Source organism: Protopterus annectens, chromosome 4.part0, assembly GCF_019279795.1.
Source record: "Protopterus annectens isolate FY-2018-M chromosome 4.part0, PAN1.0, whole genome shotgun sequence".
Classification (NCBI taxonomy): domain Eukaryota; kingdom Metazoa; phylum Chordata; order Ceratodontiformes; family Protopteridae; genus Protopterus; species Protopterus annectens.
In genome coordinates this window covers 1,263,614,822-1,263,634,490 of record NC_056733.1, presented here as the reverse complement: position 1 = coordinate 1,263,634,490, position 19,669 = coordinate 1,263,614,822, and the positions used below count along the sequence as shown (strand labels likewise).

The window sequence follows — 19,669 nt, the reverse complement described above, 5'->3', positions numbered from 1 at the left end:
AATTTCAAAAGCATTCTTCAAAAATACATTCAATTTGTGGCCCTCACATAAAGATCCATTTCCTCCATAAGACCTTATCATTGAATTACAAGCCCTCATGCAGGCATCCTTCAAACATGCTTCTACTATTAGTTTGGAATATCTCTTGTGGAAAACCTTGTTCCTAGTGGGTACAACTCTGGCCAAACAAATCTCTTTAAGTTACAGGCCTTGTCTTGTAAGCATCTTTATTTGATTTTTCATAAAGACAGAGTAACACTGAGACCCAATCCCTCCTCTGTACATACAACTGCCACAGAATCAGCCTTGAATTAGTCTATTCATCTCCCTCTATTCTTTTCTGGAGACTGGGAGAATACGTCTTGCATGAGTTAGATGCCCATTCTCAGTTGAGGTTTTATTTGCATTGCACAAAGTTTCACGTAAGGATGATTAGTTGTTTGTGTCTTTCTCTAAAGCTAAATTGAACTCAAAAGTTTCTAAAGTTACCATATTCAGATGTGTTCCAGACTGCATATCCTTTGTTTACAGCTCAAAGGGCTGTTGATTCTAGTTCAACCAAAAGCACATTCCACTAGAGCAGTTTCTGTCTCTGCTGCCTTTTTCAAGAATTCTTCAGGGGGGTGATATTTGTGCAACAGCTACATAGTATACAGTACTTTGTCAAGCATTGAAAGCTGGATCTCATTTCTGGATCCAGAACTGTATTTAGTTCCACCATTCTCAAAGGGATTCACCCATGATACCACCCAGGATTCCTGGTAGGTGGAGACTCTGCCCTATGTGTTGAGATGGCTGGAGAGGGTGAACAAGGATCTGTCAATATGCTAAGTACATAACTTTCGTATTCTGTGTTGTCCCCTCCATGCATCTTGACAACTGTCCCTCCTTCCACCTTCCAAATTGTCACTTTCTGTTTTAAAAGATCATGGTGGACCTTCCAGATGCCTAGTCAGTTCCCTTGTCCATTCCCTTCTACTGGCTATATTCTGCTGCTATTGAAGCTCTCTTTCTTCATAAGGGCAAACTCAATATGAGAAGTTGTGTCACCCCATAGCATTATGGTAGAGGAAGAGCTCAAGTTTTAGAGAAGTTCTGTAAATCATTTTTGCCAGCTCATATCTGTCTCAAGGAAAGAGAACGACAAAGAGGATCTATTGTTATGGTAAGCAACAACATAACTTTCATTTTTATCATCACCTGAAGGCCTGAAAATATACCCAGAGTGGTAACCATTTTGTTAACTTTTATTTATTTATTTATTTTTATTGCTACAGACCAGGACTCGGTTTGAGGGCACAAGGTCAGAGGTGGAATGCTTAATGGAGAAAATGAAAGAGAATCCTGATGAACACAAAAGTATCAGTTCATTTACTATGGAGGGTTACCTTTATGTGCAGGAGAAACGTAAGTACTTTTTTTTTTCCCAGTGTAGTGTTGTTGTTGAGGTGGAATTTGAGTTGATGTACATTTCTGACAAACATTTTGATATCGTCTATAAGAAGAGTAACTTAAATAATACTTAATGAATTTATTTTAAGTAGACAGTTTAAGCTTTTGACATGTTAAACGGGGGGAGACGATGATGTGCTTACAATGCTGTTAATACTGCATTAACCCCAAGCACCAGGGTGCAATGTAAAATATTAGTAAACAACATTGTGTCCTTTTGAAGAAATTTTTTTTTTGAAAATGGCTGTATATGAAATGATGGCATTTTTGGAACCGTAAACAAATAAATTGTTCCCTATGGTCCTTCCCTGCTCTTCTGTCCCTTATTTATTTCATCAGAATTATGAAAAAAAAATAACTTGCTTGCTGATTTTTATTTTTTGTTTAATTGTTAAAATCTAGAGCACATTTTCTGTTTTTTCAGGGGTAAACTTTGGCTGCTCAGAGGTGATCCGTATGTAAACTGGAGTTGAAATATGCATGCTTGTACAGTGTACTGTGCATGATGAACACATGCACAATTTATTTTGACAAACTAAACTTGAAGTTATGTTGTTGAGTGGAATTCATAGTCATATTCAATGTAGCATAGCTAGTGCCACTCAGCTGAGGTGAGTTACAGTCCTCCATATTAATGCTGTTCATAGACCTGCATACACTGCATGTCACTGAATTCCACCAACACATAATTCGCATGATTAAGAATTGCTCAGCTTCTTAGCTGAGTACTGTGTCATCCTGCACATATAAGTAACACAATTACACACGGTAAAGGGTTAGACAGTAGACAGGGCTCCAGTACCATGCTTCATTTCAATACCAACCTCTAAATTTAATCTTTTAAATTAAAACTCTTACAATCAGATAGCGATCAGGATTGTGGTCTTTCGAGCCACACCACCTGTATGTATTAAAAGGCACACAAATATGAATTTTTAAACAACTTTGAAAGTGCAGCCTTGCAAGAAGAGCACACAGCACAAAGAAAGAATTGAACCAGATATTCCAGTGACCAGGAAGGACAGGACAACCACCTTAGTAAAACACGATTTATTGTAGAAAATGTTGAGCGCTTTCTTCCCAACTAAAGGGACTTGCTCAGAACAATGTAAAACACAAACACCCAGCTCTGTTTATACTCCACTCTAATTGAACAATTACATTCAATCACTAATTGTTAAAAACATCAGTTACTTAAAAAATACATTTAAAACGGGTAATGACATTCACAAATTGTGATTTTAAACTAAACATGAAAAATTCATAATTTTTCATAAAAACATGTTGTTGGCTTTCCAACATTTATTTATTTGTCCCTCATTTACCCCAAAATGTTACACAACTTTAAAATGCTCAGAATAGTAATCATTTCATTTATTCCAAGGTAATGAGAAGCATGTAAAAACAGTTGCCATTTCATTTCCATAATGTCTACATGCACATCTAATATTCTTCGTTGCACATCTTTTTGCAACTGTTGTACCACAGTTTGTGAATGTCATTACCTGTTTTAAATGTATTTGTTAAGTAATTGATGTTTTTAACAATTAGTGATTGAATTGTTCAATTAGGGTGGAGTATAAACAGAGCTGGGTGCTTGTGTTTTACATTGTTTTGAGGAAGTCCCTTTAGTGGGGAAGAAAGTGCTCAACATTTTTACAATAAATCATGTTTTACTAAGGTGGTTGTCCTGTCCTTCCTGGTCAGTGGATTATCTGGTTCAATTTTTTCTTTGTGGTTTGTCGTTTTTGGACCAGTGGGATGGAAACTTCTACCTCCAATGGAGAAATACTGGAACTCTTACAGCAGATAAACCAGCAACTGGCAGTCCATACATCACAAATCAAGGTGTTAATGGTCAAACCCGTGACTTTGGCCAATACTTTTGTTAGTCTTGGTTATCCTCTCACCCAGCCTTCACCACCTTCTATGCTTAACTTTTCTTCTGGTTTGTCTTCTCAAGACAGACAGGACAGTGTAAACAATAATGAGAATTCAGATATAAGGAATATTGGTATGTCTCAAAGTGTAAATTGTTGGAAAGAAAACAAATTTTTATTCCAAGCGGGGAATATAGTTGATGCATTGAATCAGCAGCATGAAATTGCCATGGAGGAGAAACTCAAATGGTTCGAAAAAGGCCTGTTAGCTTATAAGAAACTTCAAATGGAGAATGCTTATTTAGGGAGAAATGTCGAACTGGAGCATGTTGCTAGAGGTCTTAGATTGTGGAGGTATCCAAATGGAGCGAGTGAAAAAAGTGAAATGTTGGAAGACTGGTATAGAATTAATGAAGATCATGATAAAATTCAATTGTGTCAAATTAGAAGATATGGCTAAACATCTAGAAAAGCTTGATAGGTCAATTCAGACTGACTTGGCAGTCTCTCAGTGTCAAGTAATGTTCAACGTTTTACGATCAGTAAATGATCAATGTAATACTGGTTTCACTCGAAAAACAATAAAATCAAAAGGGATATCCATGAATATAAACATAAAATCACCTATCCCCTGTCATCAGGTCACCAAGGTAATGAGATGCAATGGATTAATGATCGAGGGGTCAACACAGCATAAATGATGTGAGGAATTATCAGGGTGAGCAACGCCCAAGATTGCAGTCTGGTGCCAACATGGAGGAGGTTGTCCAGTGTTCTGAGAGACTCCGGGGGAAAGCACAATCCCACACTTATCAGGGTAATAACTACAGAGACTATGGCAGTCAAGGAGGAAGACCTAAAGGACCAAGGACTCGTAATGTATGACACAGCGACTTCAGCTATGTCGTTGGGAGGTCCCAACCTGAAGGAAATGTAAGTTCAAGTGTGTTTAGTATTAGTGTTATTGCAGCCTTGGGTGAAGCAGTTCATTTAAACCAGCAGGATAATGTTGACAAGACTGTTGTAAGCTCCTTCGATGGTGTGTGCCTGGAATTGAATATGATGAATGATAATCCACATTTACATAATGAATGCAACGTCATGCCAGAGGCTATTGAGCAAGTCCCTGAGGGTGTTATTGGGGCTGAATTTGAAAACACAGACCCTTTAATTGACATTTCAATTTATAGCTTCACTGGATATGCGAACGAGTTAGAATATAATAATGATGATTTTACCAAAGATCATGCATGTGACATCGACCCAGGTGGCAATGTCAGTGACTCGATTGTTTTTAATGTGAACAGAAATAGATTTGATTTCAGTTTAATGGAGGAATATATTTAATGTAATAGTGAAGAAAACAAAAATGAAAATAACATTTACAGTGAGAATAATGATAGGAATATTATTTCACATGAACTGTTTGATATTCAAGTCAAGGTGCTGAATTAGAGTTCATGAATGAAGAATCTGGTTTGGAGCCTGTGATTATTTATAATGATAAAAAAGATTTTATAATTTATAATTATTCACATATAGATTTAACTACCAATCATGCCAACTTATTGGCAAAAGGTTACATTTTTGTCCCTAGTAGAAAAGGAGATGTAGTTGATACATTAGTGGATCTTAAATCCTACACTAAAAAATGTAATTTGAAAGTCTGGTTCAATTCCAGTGGTGAGTCACATAACGAATGTATGGAAGAGCTAAAGAAACTCTATTCAGTCTCATACCGCTTGCTCAGAGGTGACCTGTGCCTGACATATAAGGCCATGTCAAACCCAGATTTGATGAATATGCTTCACTTCAAAAAATCTAGATCCCTCAGAACCACAAGGGCGGAAGACTTAAACCTTAACACGGTTATTAATAGGATGTGCTGGAGGGACAGATTCATCACCCAGAGACTCCCTATGCTGTGGAACAAAATCCCGGTACATGTGAGGCAGAGCACCTCGCTGGTCTTGTTCAAGAGGAATCTTGACCAATGGATGGGAGATCGCAGATATACCCCAGGGATTACTTCAGTGTCACTGCTTGACAGAGGCACAGCAAAATAATAGCCATAGTTTTATTCAAACTAAAGGGGTGGCGAAAGCCACATATCTATGGGCTAGGCTTATAAATGCCCTTGGGCAGATAGCCTAGTATGAACCTATGAACCCTAGTGTATTCAATCCACCCCTAAATAATGTGATTGGTTTATTTGAAAAAATGTGTGAAAGATATAAGGTGGTTTTATGATGATAACGTGAGGGGTAAAGAGTTGATGAATCTTGCAAGAAATTTAAATAATGAAGAAGAAAAATTGTTGGGTAAATTTATGAGTAATAAAGATTTACGATATAGAAAACCTGACAAAGACAACGGGAATGTTGTCATGAATAAGGGGGATTATTTAAATGGGATGAAAGCCCTATTGTTGGATGGTATTTATGACGAGAGTTCATTAAATGAGGTCAGAGTTGTCCACCATATGATAGATTTATTAAGTGATATGTTGTTTCAAGGACAAATTAATTAACCTGAATATTTTTATATGTTAAATGAACATCCCATGGTGTCCAATATTTTCGGTATCCCAGAAATCCACAAAGGCCTGAGAAATCCTAAATTCAGGCCAATTGTGGATGGAAAAAGGTCTAAAACTTGCCTTATCAGTAAATATTTAGATAATAATTTGCAAAAAAGTTTGGAGAAATTTACTTATATTAGCAAAGATTCTTGGCAATTTTTGGAGAAGTTAAAAGGGATCGAAGTCACCCCTGGTTTGATTTTAGTCACTGTAGATGTGGCTAACCTTTTTTCGGTCATACCTCATGGAATAGGATTATCTTGGTTAGAACAGCAAGACACACATTTTTGACCAAGATCAGATTAATAAGTTCATTACTTTGATGGAGGTAGTTTTAAAGACCAACTATATTTTTTTGAAGGCCAGTATCATAAACAGACGAAGGGTGTAGCAGTGGGGGCAGCATGTGCCCCCATTGTTGCTAACCTTGTTATGTCCTTTTGGGAACAGGAATTCCTTATGAAAAGTTCTTTTGTAACAGATAGAGTGCATTATACTAGACTCCTGGATGACCTGTTCCTTATTTGGAGAGGAACTGAGCAAAAATAAAAAGAATTTAAAAATGTATAAATGGATCAGTTGAACTTTTAAAATTTACTTTTGAGTACGATAAGGTAAAAATCACCTATTTGGACATTGACCTTTGAATTGACACATGCAACAAAAAGTTTATAACTAACATTTATAGAATATCTACCTTTTCCAACTCATATTTAGACTATAGTAGCTGGCACCAGCAAAAGAATCTGAGGTCAAGGGTCAGTTGGTGTGGGTGGCCAGAATGGTTAGCCAATATGAAGATTTTTTATGTGAGGTTGAATTTATTTTGCAGATGTTTAGGCAGAGGGGTTACCCGAATAAGATGTCAGCTATATTTCCAGAAGTTAAAAATAAGTGTGACATGGGGGTGTATAAGCCCATTCTGGAATGTGTAAATAATGTTTATTCAGGGGGGACAGCATCAATGGTGAATAGAATAAACCAATATCAGCATGAGTTTAATAATAACATATAATAGTGAAGCTAGTATTATATCCGACATTATTCAAAACAATTGGGAAATATTACAGTTTGACGAGAATATTGTACAGAAGGTTGGTAGAAATCTGAAAATAGTTTATAGGAAAGATAGATCCTTCAAAAATATATTAGAAAGGAGCATTGAGAACGTAACATGTAATAGAACCATGGGTAATTTTAAGTGTATTTTAAGTGCAATGGTTGCATTTACTGTTCCTTCATTTTGGAAACAGGTAAAGATTTTAAGTTAAATGGTAGAACAATACATATATATGGGCATTATAATTGTAACTCCGCTAATGTGACATATATGGCTAAATGTCAAGATTGCCCTATATTTTATATTGGGAAAATTTGTAGGAAATTTAAACTTAGGATAGGTGAACATTTAGGGGATATAAGGAATAATAGAATCACCAGTCCATTGTTTAGACATATACATACCTACACAGGACATAAGTTTAAATTTATGGTGGTACAACAGTTGCAAAACGATGTGCAAGGAAGAATATTAGATGTGCATCTAGACATTATGGAAATTAAATGGCAACTGTTTTTAAATGCTTCTCATTACCCTGGAATAAATGAAATGATTACTATTCTGAGCATTTTAAAGTTGCGTAACATTTTGCGGTAAATGAGGGACAAATAAATAAATGTTGGAAAGCCAGAATGTTTTTTATGAAAAATGATGAATTTTTCATGTTTAGTTTAAAATCACAATTTGTGAATGTCATTACCTGTTTTAAATGTATTTTTTAAGTAATTGAGGTTTTTAACAATTAGTGATTGAATGTAATTGTTCAATTAGGGTGGAGTATAAATAGTGCTGGGTGTTTGTGTTTTACATTGTTCTGAGGAAGTCCCTTTAGTGGGGAAGAAAACGCTCAACATTGTCTACAATAAATCGTGTTTTACTAAGGTGGTTGTCCTGTCCTTATGGTCATTGGATTAAGAAGAGCACACAGGAAATATGCACTGCTGCACCGAGTATGGGGCTGCATCATCTGAACTCAAGAAGCTGCTTTGTACTGAACACTCCACTGAGCAGAATTTTTGACCTAGTTTCCCAGACTGAGTTTCAATGCCTTCCAGTGTTTATTTGCCAAAATTAACTGTACAGTAAATAAACTCTTACAGTCATACACACATTAATTTCCTGGGAAGATTGGTAATGTTCTCCTGCACCTCAGCCTTCTACCCTGGCGTATGGTAGTAAACTGCCATTACCCCGTATTATCAGACTGGGAACCTCCTAGTTACTGTTTCACCTCTGCTGATGCACCATATAATAGTTTGTAGCAGAACAGTCTGACCAGTATGAGGTGAATGCCAGCAGCTTGTCATTGTTTAGTAGTAAATATCAGTAAATATAAGTACGTAGATGATCACGCTGTTTAAAAGTGAGTAAATAAAAATACTTCACTTAGAAAAGAAGGCGTAAAGCAAGGCAATTAAGTACACAGAGATCGATTAAACTACACATGAAAACAGAAAATCATGTTGAATAAATAGAATACAGAAAAGCATAATGTCTGTCTACAGCTAGTCATTTTCTTTGCTATTTTCTTATCTAAAGTATTACTGAGTACTAGCCATCATAGCTGAATTTCCAGAATACATCATGCAGAGACAAAGTACAGAGAACTCACAAGTCATTGGCTGCAATATAGTTGTTTTTCTTCCCTTAGGTTCACGGGTTCATAGGTAAGTACTAGGCAATATGTCTGCAAACCATTTCAAGCCTAGCCAAAAAATATATAAATATTTAAAATTTCTTTCTAACCTCAAGGAGGGCAAGACAAGATAGAGAGAGAATTTGAGTCTGTCCATCCAGTTATCTAAGTGTACCTTAAAGGGGAAAGGATGCTACTCTTCTGTACATGTAATGGACGTTTGTTCCAGAGGTGAGGGATACTTTGGGATATAAATGTATCATGCCAGCATGTCTTATATGCTGATGAAGGTTTAGTTCCTTTAGCCAAGTATTTGATGTACATTTAGTTCTGTGAAGGAATAGGATATCAAATAGGGTTCGATCTTTCGTGGCACAAAAGGCTAGATCTTGACAAAGGAGTCTGTAAGAGACTGAGTACAGAGAAAGGGCTGCCATTCTCTCCTGATAACTAATATTTTTGAGGCCACTGAGCTTTTTTGTTATGAATCTGTAAGTTCTATCAAGTTGTGTGATATGCTTAGATAAGTACATGCCAAAAGGTGCATTATATTCAGTAATTAGTCTGATAAGATATGGGTAAAGGTGAATTAAGACCTCTTTGGATCTAGTTGAGATGCCTTTGGAAATTAGGTGGGGCCAGATAAAAGGCTTTCTGGTCAAATGATCAGGAATTATGAGCAAGAGTACCCAGATCATGTACAGTAGTGACTGATTGGAGTGGTCCATCTCCTATATGGTAAGTGAAATTGTTTTGTTTACCAAAATGAACTATTCTAATTTTTTTTTTTACATTTAATTTGAGACCGTTGTCCTTGCATCAGTTGTTAACATGGCCAAAGCCGTATTGGAGCAATTATGAGTCAGTTGAAGATCAATTTTATTTTTATTTTACATTTGTTAACAGGGAAGTTCTGACTGGACACAGATCCATTTTCAGTGGAGGCCTGGGGAGAAAAGCTCCAAGAATATTACATACAAGAAATATTCCATATCTAAACAGCTCTAGACATCTAATAATCATACAGTAACAAGCAACTTTACAAGTTATTAAGTAGACAGTTATTAAAATACATGGGTGTATAATATTAAGCACCATAACAGCAAAGAATTTTTATTATTATTATTTTTTTTTTAAGTAGGATGTGTGGTAGGGGAGCAGGTAATGTTTGCCTATAGTGATAGAAGGACTTATCATATTTCTCTAATATAAATACAGCAGGTTATCAACTTTTCCAGGGTAAACTTAAGCTGTGGAATCTTAAATTATTGCAACAGTGTAAAGGCAAGAATTAACATGGCGAGTAGCATGGGCACAGCCAGCTGTTTAGGTAGTGGATTTTTCAGATTTTTAAATTCACTAGTAAACGTAGTGGAGGTTTTTTGGCTTGGTAGTGAGTTCCAAGTCCTGGCAATAGTCCAGGCAAACAGAGTTTTACCAGCATCGTTTTTATGTTTGATGACATGTATGAGATTCTGGCTACTGGATCTTAAAGCTCTTGTGGAAATGTGGGGCTGGATTAGATGCTGGAGTCCAGGGGTATTTTCAGGATGATAGTAGAGTGTGTATGCTATTGAGAATTGATTGAGTAGGGAGTAGTTAAGGCAGCTCAAGCCAGTTGAGCTGCTTCAGAGCACGACAGTGGTGAGATCTGTATGATGCTTCAGTAGCAAACTTGATAGTCTTGTTGTAACAAGATTCCATTTTGTTTAGTTCAGTTTGGTGGAGATTTGTTAGAGCAGGGGAGGCATAGAGAAGGATGGACAACAGACGAGTCCTTGCAATGGTTGCTTTGGTTTGTTTGATTATATACTGTTTATTCCTGTAGAGGAGTCCTAGTTTTTTATTTACTTTCTTGATGGTTTGAGCTATATGGATGTCAGATTTTAGGTTATTGTCTATTTCAACACCTAGCAGTTTTGTGCGAGTAGTGGGAATGATTTGGATGTTATCCTTAGAGTTAATGTTAAAATTATTGTTTAGAAGAGGGGATTGACTGGGGCTGAAAATAATTAGTTTTGTTTTTTTGGGATTAAGAATAAGTTTGATGTTGGTGAACCATAAAATAATTAGTTTTGTTTTTTTGGGATTAAGAATAAGTTTGATGTTGGTGAACCATATTTCGGCTAGAGTAAAGTTAATGTGGGTTAAGGTTTGCAGTTCTTTTAAAGTGGGGGCAGCACATATAAAGGCATGTCATCTGCATATTGTATGACAGAGGCAGTGAGTGAGGAAGAGATTTGGTTGGTAGATAGTGAGAACAGTAGTGGACCTAGGATAGACTCTTGAGGGACTCCTATGGATACCGGTAGTAGAGTGGTAAGCTGGTCTTGCCAAAGGACTGCTTGTTGACATTCTGATAAGTAGCTAGTGAACCATGATATGGAGGAGGAGCTTATGTTTACGTTAGAAAGAGTTTTAAGAAGAAAACTGTGGTTTACCATGTCAAAGGCTTTTCACAAGTCTAAGAATATGGAAGATACAAATAGTCCCTTGTTCCCATGGTGGTTAACAATATCTGTAAATGATAATAGTTCTGTGGTGGTGCTATGGGAGGGCCTAAAGCTGTGTTGAGTTTTGGAGAGTAGGTAATTTTCTAGGAAGTTCTGCAGTAGTTGGGAATGAACAACTCTTTCTAATATTTTGGATAAATCTGATAGGATTGCAATAGGACGGTAGTTGGTGTATTCTAAGGAGTTACCTCCTTTGTGTAGTGGAATAATATGGGATGTTTTCCACAAGGTGGGTACCTTATATTCTGCTAATGATCTATTTGTAAGAATGGATACTGGATAGGCTACTGCCACTGCAGCTATTTGAAGGACATCTGCGGGTAGGTTATCAGCTGCTAGTGTGGTTGGTTTGAATGTTTTTAGGAGTTTAGAAATTACTTTAGTGGGTACCGGGTATAGGGAAAAGCTGGAGGTATTATTTCTGCTTGTATTTGGGGGTGTAGGGGAACCTAGTGCTGTGAGGCTACTAGTACTATTTTGGGTTTTTGCAAGGGTTTGAACTGTTTCAGTAAAGAATTTGTTAAATTGAGTGGGAATGTTGCTATGGTTTTTTGGTAGCACTGGAGTTAGAGTGGAGGCCTTACCTGGGTGCATTATACTGTTTATTGTGGCGCAGAATTTTTTTTTGGGCTGTGGGCATGTTTTTCTTGCATGGTTTTATAGTAGTTAATTTTATCAAGTTTAACTTGTTTTTTGGCCTTGTTGCGGAGCTCTAGATAGATTTGTCTCAGATTGGTAGTTTTGTTTTTATGAAACTGGGTCCAAGCTTTGTCCCTTTCTTTCACTGTAGTTTTAGTATCTTTAGTTAGCCATGAGGCATAATTTGATTTTATTCTTATGGTTCAGGCAGGAGCATGATGATTTAGGATTTTTAGGAAGGTAAAGTTAAAGTACTGTACAGCTTCATCTAGAGATAGTTGTTTTAGGGGAGTCCAGTTGGAGCTTTTTAGTGCAATAATGAAGTCAGTAGTTATAAAGGTCCTTTTATTATGAACAACTCTGAGGATGGGTTGGCTGAAGTACTGAGGTCTAGTCCTAATTATGTAGGTTGGTTGATAGTCACTTAGACTATTGGGAAGACATCCAGATTGATGTGCTTGACTGGGGTCAAATAACAGTATCCAATCTAGGATGGATTCACGTTTGGATGTTATCAATACCAAGTATGGCCTTTCTGAACCCATACTTAAATTCTTTAATCTAAGCCTTTCCACTGATTACATTCCTGAAGCCTGGAAAACAGCTTTTGTAATGTCATTATAGAAGGGTGGTTTACTTTACTGCAAAAAACACTCAATGTACAGTCATCCTGAAACTTAGTTATCCTTAACCCAGAAGTGCTGGCCTGAATGTTTGAAAAATACATGCCAAGTAGGAAAGGGACCAAAACTGAGCTCTGTGGTATACCACTGGTAACTGCTTAGCTTTCAGAAGTGGCACCTGGTACTTTAACCACATGGGTTTTGTCAGATAGCCAGTTAGCTATCCATCATACAGTATAAGGATTTATATTCAGATTTACAAGTCTATCAGTAATGCTTGCATGGGGAATATTGTCAAAAGCCTTTGCCACATTTAGATATGCTTTATGCACTGCATAACTGCTATATACTGCTTCAGTTACTTTTCAAAGAAATTAATTAGGTTGAAGAGGCAGGACCTTCCTTTGTTAAGCCAAATCAATGAGGGTCCAGGGTTGAGAGATTTTCAATGTGTGGATTAATGATGCCTGAGATAATGTAACCCATAGCTTTACATATGAGGCTACTGAGGTCAATGGGTCTAAAGTAATCAGGGTCTGTAGTTAAGCCACCCTTCTATAATGGCATTACAAAAGCTGTTTTCCAGGCTTCAGGAATGTAACCAGTGGAAAGGCTTAGATTAAAGAATTTAAGTAGGGGTTCAGAAAGGCCATGCTTGGTACTGATAATCAGGCAAATCGGGCAACCTGGTATGTTGTCAGGGGCCATGGATGAAGTATTCTTAGTTTCTTTTTTCTTCTTTTGTTATTATTCTTAGTTATTGGGTTGATATTTTTTCATATAGACTATAGGTGAATCGGAGCAGTTTTTTTTAAATTTTCATACTAATGTGTCTGTTTTCTTGCTAGGCCTAGGATTAGTTTATAGGTCCAGTAACCAAGGAGCAAAATAGTTTACAGCCTATTTCATTTGTCTGCCATACATTTCATATCATTTGTAAAATTGCTGAATATTCCAGTAGAATGCAGTCGCATCTTCAGTTGCAAACTTTATGTACAAGTTCACCGATTTTGTCATTGCAGTGTGAAATACATATTGCATTTTTAAATCACATGTTTTTGTTTACCTGCTGCAAGTTTTACAGGATTTGATTGTAGCTGTAATATCTGTTGCATTCTGACTTAGGAAACTTTGGCATATTTATTCTCAGACCTCACACTCTCCTACAGGAATCTCCCAACCCCAGGTGCAGAAGGACAGGCAGATAAACATATATACAAACTTGCACATTGCATTTCACTGCTTACCTGAACTGGTGATCTGAGCAGGGCAAAATGGAATGCATTGGTGCAAAGAGCTAATTGCCACAAACACTTCTGTATTTTGTGCGCTGCTGTGCAATGATATTCTTTTGGATAGAAGTCTGGGAACTACTATACCATACAAATGCTTTTGAGATGTGTAAAAGTCCAATTAGCATAGGCCAAACCCTATATATGTGAATATTCTCAGTGTTCAGTAGATCATGTATGCTTGTGAGCAGTCAGTGATAATGAATTGCTATCCATTTCCCAGGTATACAGAGCCACTTACACAGCTTTGCATAGTATGCATGTTTCTGTGAATTCCACCTACTGTCAAGTTGGATGACTGAGAATGTAAAACTGCAAAGAAGGAAAACTCCCTGTAATCTTGATAGCCTAATTCTTGGATAGCATAACACTCAGGTGTGGTCCATTCTGAAAACTTTTCTTGTGTCATTAAAAAATGTGTGTGTATATGTGACTACATAATATATATTTGCTTGTGTGTATATAAAACATGTGCATTTTTAATATGAGATAGGTTTAATGCTGTCAGAAAATATTTTTGGACTGCAAAGCATGGTCTCTAGTGTCCATTTTGGCAGATTTTTAGTGCAACTATTCGAATATCGTGAGATAATGTGGCAGTCTGGAAGTATATAGCTTTGTATTATTTTTAAAAGAAAGAATTTTTGTAGCATTATAATTTAATAACAGTTATGCAAGTATCACGCGTGCATTTTTAGATACACTTAAGTTATCGAATCATTTGTACACTTGTACTTCATACCAATTTGACAATCAGTTGGCAGAACCACTTTTACATTTAGTGTCCATAGTACTATACTATGGACTAGGACCTCAAAAGTGTTGGAACAGAAAGGGGAAGTGTTGCAGTGCAGCAGTAGTGTCACATACACTGTCCTACATGTCAGAATATTTTTATATGCTGAAACTGCAGAGCAACTGACAGTCACTTAAATCACCACACATAATGTTAGTTAGTCTGGTCAGCAATCTGCCACACAGTTATGACACCATCCCCTTCACCAGAGATGTATCACATTGCAAGCTGAAACCCTATTTCACTCTGTCTTTGTCTCTTCCTACTCCTGGGGAAGGCAAGCTGGAAAGGTCTCTCCTTCCACCATCCACTCATCTTCTCCAGCACCTGAGCTGATAGTCAAACTCAAGTTTACTAGTTCGTTGTAGGGGCTCCATCTTTCAGTCATCAGGATTAATTTTGGTAAAAAAAAATCTAAACAGCACAGAAAAATGAAAAAGGTGAAATCTTGTGATAACCAAGCAACTCTTTTACTGCTAATTGTTGTGGCATCATTGTGTCATACTTTCGGCAGACATTTTAAGAAGGGACGGAACAATTTCTGAAACAGTGATGCATATGTGCCTGTTACTTTTAAATGTTGAAATGCATATTTTGTTTTTTCAAATGAATGTAGCAGTAGCCTAGAAGGAAATGTGTAACATAAGTAGTTTTACCAAGAAATTATACTTTGGGAGCAGTTTATAAAATATTATGACTTTGAAAGTCTTGCTGTTGATTTCATAATTATTCATATATAGCCAAAAAGATTTTCTGGTAAAGGTAGTCACAGTAGACATTACAGTACATCATATATGGAATGTTATTTTTTTTGTTGTTTTTTTAAGTTTTGAATTTCGTTTTGATTTGTTTCTTCTGTTTTCATTCTTCATCAGTAGGTGATCTCCGACGTGTGACTGGATGTGTATCTGAGCTGGTTGAAGTGAGCCCACATTGTAGCTGGTTCATTACTTTTGGTACACTTGTTTGAAGTTAGGCACTTTTTGACCTTTATTTATTGATACATTTGTTTGTATATGCCCACCATACTTCAGATCATGTCATGCTACTTTAAAACACCAACGTAGTTTAACAATTGGGAACATCCTCTAATGGAATTGGCAACAAGTTTCTGATAAGCCAAGTGTTTTAAAGCATGGGTGGCTACTTACACCATGGACTCCAGTACAGACAAGAACTCACTTTATTGTGCAAAAAATAAAAAAAAAAGATTAAGTGCTTTCGTCCGAGAAAATATTAGGACTTTATCAGAATCTAACACAAGTAAAACGTTCTCCTCGTTTATATACAAAACCCCTCACCTAAGACCCTGTGATACAAAATAATTAGAACCATACATTTAAAACTGCATACATCGTAAAAATAGTCACATAAAACCACCTGAACTGTAAAATCAAATAATATATTATGAATGCTGCACACATTAACATAAGGTTATAAAAACATAGCTTTTAATTTAAAGGCACGACTAATAGAAATCATGTCATTAAGTCCTGGGGAAACGGCCTGAAGTTTTAACTGCCATGTAGTTTCTTTGAACTCCAGGAGTACGTCCAAGGGTCCACCCCTAAAACCCATATCAACATGGTCAATTGCAATAAAGTGGAACAATGTGTTGGATGTTCTGTTGTGTGCTTAGATAACACATTTTTTTCATCACCTTTACTAATAGAGTATTGGTGTTGATAGATCCTTTGCCTAAAACTGTTAATTGTTTTGCCCACATAGAATCCGTCACACGCCTGGCATTTCGCAATGTGAACAACCCCCTTGGTGCCACAGTTGTATTTCGAAGTAAGATTGATGTTCCCTACCTTACTCAAGTAAAGTCTTGACCCTTCCAAGATGAATTTACATTGACTACCATGCCCACATTTTGTTATCTTTCCCTCCACTTTGTTTATTTCAGTTTTCAAAGTTGTAGGTCGACCTCTTTCCATTTCTTATCTTTTTTGTCTCTCACCTTAATCAAGTATCTTGTTCTTATGGAAATATATCCCACTGACATTATGTCTATATCCTGATGTTAAACATTTTTTTGACTTTTTGCACTTAAGCAATTACTCTATCAAAACTTTCCATATTCCTTCTGTGCTGCCAGTCTGGATTTTACTTGCAAGCTGGATACTAGGGTCATCTATGGTAATTTGCAAAATGTGAGGCAGTGGCTTGATTTTCTTTTTCCTTGGAATTTCCAGCTGGAGACTGGGAGGAGCAGTTGCAGGGAGACTGCAGACCTATTCTCAGAAAATTGAAAGAGGTGCAGGTTCACACTTCAATGAAGTATGATCCTTGTGGAAACAAGTACCCACTGTGGATAAGAAAATGAGTGTGTATACTTCCTGAACCAGTACTGGAGAAAAGGTAGATTATAAGAAATGTATGTAGTCCTGCTGTACAGTGGCATGCTGGAGCCTTGCCATCAAATAGTCACATTGCCACAGTAGTCAGGAAGTCCTTCTACATGGCACACCTCATCATAAAAGGGTTTTCATCCAGGAAAAAAGAGGTCATTGTTACCCTCTACTCGTCACTTATCAGACCCATTATAGAGTACAACGCCCCTTTTGGAATGTACCTCACAAGACATCTGCAGCAGCTGGAAAGGCCACAGAAGTACCTCACAAAAAGGATTACTGGCCTCAAAGACCGCCTCAAACACTCCAGCTTTACTCCATAGCATATCTCCTACTCTGAGGTAATCTCTGCCTAACATATAAAGCTATGACAAACCCAGAGCTGTTGGACATGCTACACCTAAAGAAATCCCAATCCCTCTGAGCTACACGTTCTAGGGACCTAAACCTTGTCACCACAATAAACAGGACACACTGGAGGGATAGATTCCTGTCCCAGAGACTTCCTATACTCTGGAACAAGCTACCCATCTATGTCACGCAAAGTTCTTCATTAGCATTCTTCAAGAAAAATCTTGATGAGTGGATGGGAAATAGGAAATACACCCCAGGGATCACTTCTGTGTCTCTGCTGGACAGTGGCACAGGAAAATAACTTTCTTGGGTGGCATAAGCTATGGAAACTTGCTGGCTAGGCTTACGTAGGCCCTTGGGCTGATAGCCTAGTACCTACCTATGAAACTGTCACGTGAAGATGGGCAAAACATAGCTACCATGAGTTATTAGATAATGTCTGAGCCACCTAGGTCACTGGAGGTCAACCAGGAATAGGAAACATTAAAAATCACTATAGATGTGTACCTCTCTATCCCATATTTTTGAATCTGCTCCATTTAGCATGTTGGCTATCTTCTGATTTGATCTTCAGACACGGTGTACATTGAATTATTGTGACATTTCTTACTGCATTAATTTTTTGAATGCTTACTTTTGTATTTTTTCTGGCCATTGCTTGGTTGTTATCATAAAAATATGTTAACACGGTTTGTTCAGACTTTGTATGCATTAAGTGAGAATTTTCGTGAAGGCCACAACCACTGTGTGATAAGATTTGGTATTGCAAACTTTAAAACAAGAATAAAGAAGTTAAGATTAGAAAATGAATATCTGATCAGATTAGACTGAGAAAAGTTCTGCTTCATATTTTAAAATTTACACTTGTGCTAACCTTAACCCTAACACAATCCCTGATTCTGAGTCCCTAACCCTGCACATTACGCCACTAAAAATCCTTTCCCTAATAGTACCAGTATACAAGACAAAAAGCACACAGAACACCCACAACACAAAACGGGAAATCTGTCCCCCTACCTAATACTTACTAGTGAACACTCTCACATATACACCAACCACTGTAACTTTTTGTCAAACATTAATTTTCCTGCATTATAAAACACTATAAAATGAACATTCTGGGAAATGTGCTTTCCATATTTTATACTTTCATTGTTCTTCACTATCTAAAAACTTTTTAGTTAAACATGCTTTTGATATTTTGATATGTCTCTCTCTCTTTCTCTTTGTCATTATCCATATATATTTTTGACAGGTATATTTCTACTGTCCCTTTATTTATCTATAGATATATGTATATGTATATATATATATATATATATATATATATATATATATATATATAGTGTGTTTGTGTGTATATGTATATCTATCTATATATATATATATATATATATATATATATATATATATATATATATATATATATCATTTATATATATATATATATATATATATATATATATATATATATATATATATATATGTATATCATTTATATATATATATATATATATATATATATATATATATATATATATATATATATATATATATATATATATATATCATCATGTATATAGTGTTTCACATCATGTATTAGCTGGACACCCAGTAATGTGCTTGCCACCCTGCAGTCCCGTTGTTACTACTTTGAAAACCTCCCTCTCAGTAAGACATGCTCCCAGGTTCGCGCCATTCACCTTATGATCTTTAACTACTGCTGGATGATCAGTATCTAAAAAAAATTTAGTGTAGGTCTTATTCAGTCTGTTTATGTAATACAGTTTAAGCTTACCACTCATGCATTTGCACACTACTCGGCCCTCCTCCCCACCCCTTCTTCTTCAGTTCTCCACTGTTCCTTCCCAAGTCTTTAGGTTAGTCTGGCTCAAAACTACATAGCCCCACTACATTATTGCCTCCTAATTGTCTCTGACTATTGCACACCGTTTCCTTAGCTATAATCCCTTGTTTTAAAGTTTCCCTGGTCAACTAAATATACTGTTTACTCATACCTTTTCTCATATCTAGTTTTACCAGTGTACAATTTATATACTGACCTTTATTCTCTCAAACTTTTACTGATTGACTCTAGCATGCTGCCTCGGACCACTTTATGGTTCATTTCATGCAGCATCTGCCATACTCTTGTTAGTTCCCATTCTGTTCTCTAGTTTTCTTTTCCTTCCCATTTTCTCCCGTTCCTCCCACCAGTTCATTCTTATTCTCATTTTTCTTTCATATCCCATGTCACATCACCTTGGTCCCAGGTTTCCAGTGGTCTCGGCAATCAGGTCCTCTCCCATAGTTTAGAAATACCCCTACACTTTGGCACCATCTTTAAAATTCATATTTTACATCATATATTAGCTGGATGTGCAGTACTGTGCTCGCCATGCAAAAGTAAGCTTTACAGGCTGTGAAATGCAAGTTGTATTTGTATTTGTCTGCTTATTCTACCTAATGTGTTAAAAGGGTCTACT

General features: G+C 36.6%; 1 protein-coding gene across 1 annotated transcript in view; it reads left to right on the top strand.

Annotated features, from left to right (window-relative positions):
• ARHGAP26 (Rho GTPase activating protein 26) overlaps window positions 1-19,669 on the top strand; it is a 3,815,868-nt gene that overhangs the window by 1,371,265 nt on the left and 2,424,934 nt on the right. Inside the window, exon 8 of the mRNA XM_044069158.1 lies at window positions 1,278-1,407. Within this exon, the coding sequence (XP_043925093.1) occupies window positions 1,278-1,407 (130 nt within the window). The remainder of the gene's footprint in view (window positions 1-1,277; window positions 1,408-19,669) is intronic.